The following is a 3,008-nucleotide window of genomic DNA, read 5'->3' as shown; positions in this document are numbered from 1 at the left end:
AGAGGTGGGGACACCTGCTTGGAAAAGTTCTGAAATTTATTGACTCATTTGCATACTCAAAAATATTACTGCAAAAAATACTAAGGGATCATTTTCATTAAGCTCTCCCAGGCCTGTGTCTGTAAAATAGGAAGATGAGAAAGAGAAATATAAAGACAATAATCACACAGATCATGTAAAACTGCAAGTCAGGCAAGGACTGCAGAACAAGTTTCAGGGACACTACAAAATTCATAAAGTGGAGAAATGATCCTGTCATAGACGTCAGAAAAGGATGGTGAAACAGACGAGAGGGAACAGTCAGAGTCAGCAGACAAAGAGTCACTCTGGCCAGGTGAGGTGGCTCATGCCCCAGCACTTTGGGAGGCTGAGGTGGGTGGATCACCTGAGGTCAGGAGTTCGAAACCAGCATGGCCATCATGGTGAAACCCCATCTGTACTAAAAATACAAAATTAGCTGGGTGTGGTGGTGCACACCTGTCATCCCAGCTACTCAGGAGGCTGAGACAGGAGACTCACCTGAACCCGGGAGGCCGAGGTTGCAGTGAGCTGAGATCGCACCACTGCACTCCAGCCTGGATGACAGAGTGACACTGTCTCAAAAAAAAAAAAATCCCTTGAGGAGTATTTGCAAAGGTCTTAGGTGGGACTGTGGTAGTGGAGGATCTAGGTAATTCAAGAAGTTGATGAAGAATCCTACCTATAGGAGAGAGCAAGTGTGTTGTTACGAGTTGAACTGTATCCCTCTAAAAAGATATGTTGAAGTCCTAACCCCCAGTACTTCAGAATGTGACCTTATATGGACAGAGTGTCATTACACATATAACTGATGAAGATGAGATCATGCTGGAGCAGGGTGGGCCCTTAATTCAATATGACTAGTGCCTTTATACGAAAAGGAAGTAGAGACACAGAAGGAAATATGGCCACGTGAAGAGTTAGAGAGAAGTCTGAGTTGTGCTTCCACAAGCAAGGAACACCTGGGGATGCTGGAAGAGGCAAAGAAGGACCCCACCCCTAGAGGCTTCAGAGAGAGCATGGGCCTCCTAACATCTTGATTTTGGACTTCTAGTCTTTACAATTGTGAGGAAATACATTTGTGCTATTTTTAGCCACCTGGCTTGTGGCAATTTGTTATAGCAGCCCCAGGAAACTAATATGGGGGTGAAGTAGGCTGATGTTAAACCAGGTTGGAGAGTAGAGCAGGCCAGGCCCCACGAGGCCTTCATGATCTTATTAAAGGTGTTTTTCTTAAAAGCAACAGCCAGCCAAAGAACCTGTTTTTGTTTTTGTTTTGAGATGTAGTTTTGCTCTTGCTGCCCCAGGATGGAGTGCAATGGCGCAATCTCAGCTCACTACAACCTCTGCCTCCCAGGTTCAAGCAATTCTCCTGCCTCAGTCTCCCGAGTAGCTGGGATTACAGGCGTCTACCACCACATCCAGCTAATTTTTTGTATTTTTAGTAGAGACGGGGTTTCACCAGGTTGGCCTGGCTGGTCTCGAACTCCTGACCTCAGGTGATCCACCCACCTCAGCCTCCCAAAGTCCTGGGGATTATAGGCCTGAGCCACCATACCAGGCCCAAAGAACATTTCTAAGCAATGAGGCAGTGATGTCTGGGTAGCATGTAAGAGGATCAGATTTACCTTTAGAGAAGGTCACCTGGACTTCTTTAGTGAATTAATTGGAAGGAGGCAAGAATGATAGGCCACCAACGTTCCAAATCATTGATGTCTCAAAAATAGTCACCCAGCTTGTGGTTCCCAGTGTCAACTGCTACCTGGGTTCAGTGCTCAGGTGAGGAGCTTGTAGCGTCGACAGATTCAAGGTGATGTGAGCTTTAGCCAGGATGATAGAGGTTGTTTGCAGTGACCATCTGGGGAAGAAGGTTCCTGTTAAATGCAACACAGATGACACCATTAGAGACCTTAAGAGACCTTAAGAAGCTGATTGTAGCCCAAGCTGTCACCCATCGGAAAGATTGTCCTAAAGAAGTGGTACACAATTTTTAAGGACCACATGTCTTAGGGGGACCATGACATCAATGATGGGATGAACCTGGAGTTTTATTATCAATAGATTTGAATCCTAATATTTCTGCTGCCCCACTGTCCTCTCTTATCCTCACTCCAGACACTGGTATAGATGCTTGTTTTCAAAAACTCACCCAAGACTTAGATGTTGCAAATATGTATATTTAAAAATTAAAGAAAAACAAAGAAATAAACAAAATAGCCACCCACTTAGATCATATTTTTCTTTCCAACTATCATAGATTAAAGAAATCAAACTTTCTATGTTCATTAATACTGGGCAGCTGAAACCAACTTACCCAAACTGTGTTCCAAGAAACCCATGTTCTGAGAAGCCTGTTCTGGAAAACATTCCATGGTCGAGTAAGTTGTGGAAGTTCTAAGTTTCTTGGGATCTTTCTTCTTTTTGGGGAGTCAAATGTGCATTAACATATTAAAATCTCCAGGAAGTCCTGCAATAAAGAAAGAGTATAGCTCCAATTCTCAAATGTGTTTGATTATGAATTATCCTTGCGCCAAACCCAAACCAAATATAGGTGGGATTACCTGTTAATGTTCTAAGGAATTCACTTTTGAAAATGCAGGGCAGAGAGGTTTTTAAAAATAATCTTTTTGTATCCTCACCCCACTTCTGGAGCCAGGCAATTCTACCCAATATTTAGTTTAAATTTTGCTCTACAATTTTTCTCTTGCCTGTGTTCATGGCCCACGGAGAGATAACTGCTGACAATCTGTGAAGTGATGGTTATTTTGAAGCTCAAATCTCCCTTCCCCTTCTCTTTTCCCATCTGGGCGTCATTTGAGAGATCTGCCCTGAAGCAATTCTGCAAGCAGGGTGTGGAGAAAATATTTACGAACCATTTTAAAAACACTACTTTAAAAAACATAGCATGTTCAAATGTGATGTGAAACATATATCCCCAAACTTCAAAATGTTGGTCATTATCACCAGTACAGAGAATGTTATACCTGGAA

At 43.0% G+C, this 3,008-nt stretch overlaps 1 protein-coding gene across 1 annotated transcript; it reads left to right on the top strand.

Moving 5' to 3' along the window:
- The first annotated feature begins 1,849 nt into the window (after positions 1–1,849).
- On the top strand, positions 1,850–2,079 carry LOC110569127 (ubiquitin-like protein 5). The gene is given in 2 exon segments (XM_021674832.2): positions 1,850–1,975; positions 1,978–2,079. Coding segments are annotated over 2 exon segments (228 nt in total).
- The last annotated feature ends 929 nt before the right edge of the window (positions 2,080–3,008 follow it).

This window comes from Aotus nancymaae, unplaced genomic scaffold (assembly GCF_030222135.1).
Source record: "Aotus nancymaae isolate 86718 unplaced genomic scaffold, 86718_ANA_hifiasm-v0.15.2.pri h1tg000067l, whole genome shotgun sequence".
In the NCBI taxonomy this organism is placed as follows: domain Eukaryota; kingdom Metazoa; phylum Chordata; class Mammalia; order Primates; family Aotidae; genus Aotus; species Aotus nancymaae.
The sequence above is the reverse complement of the archived record's forward strand: the minus strand, read 5'-3'. Positions and strand labels throughout refer to the sequence as shown.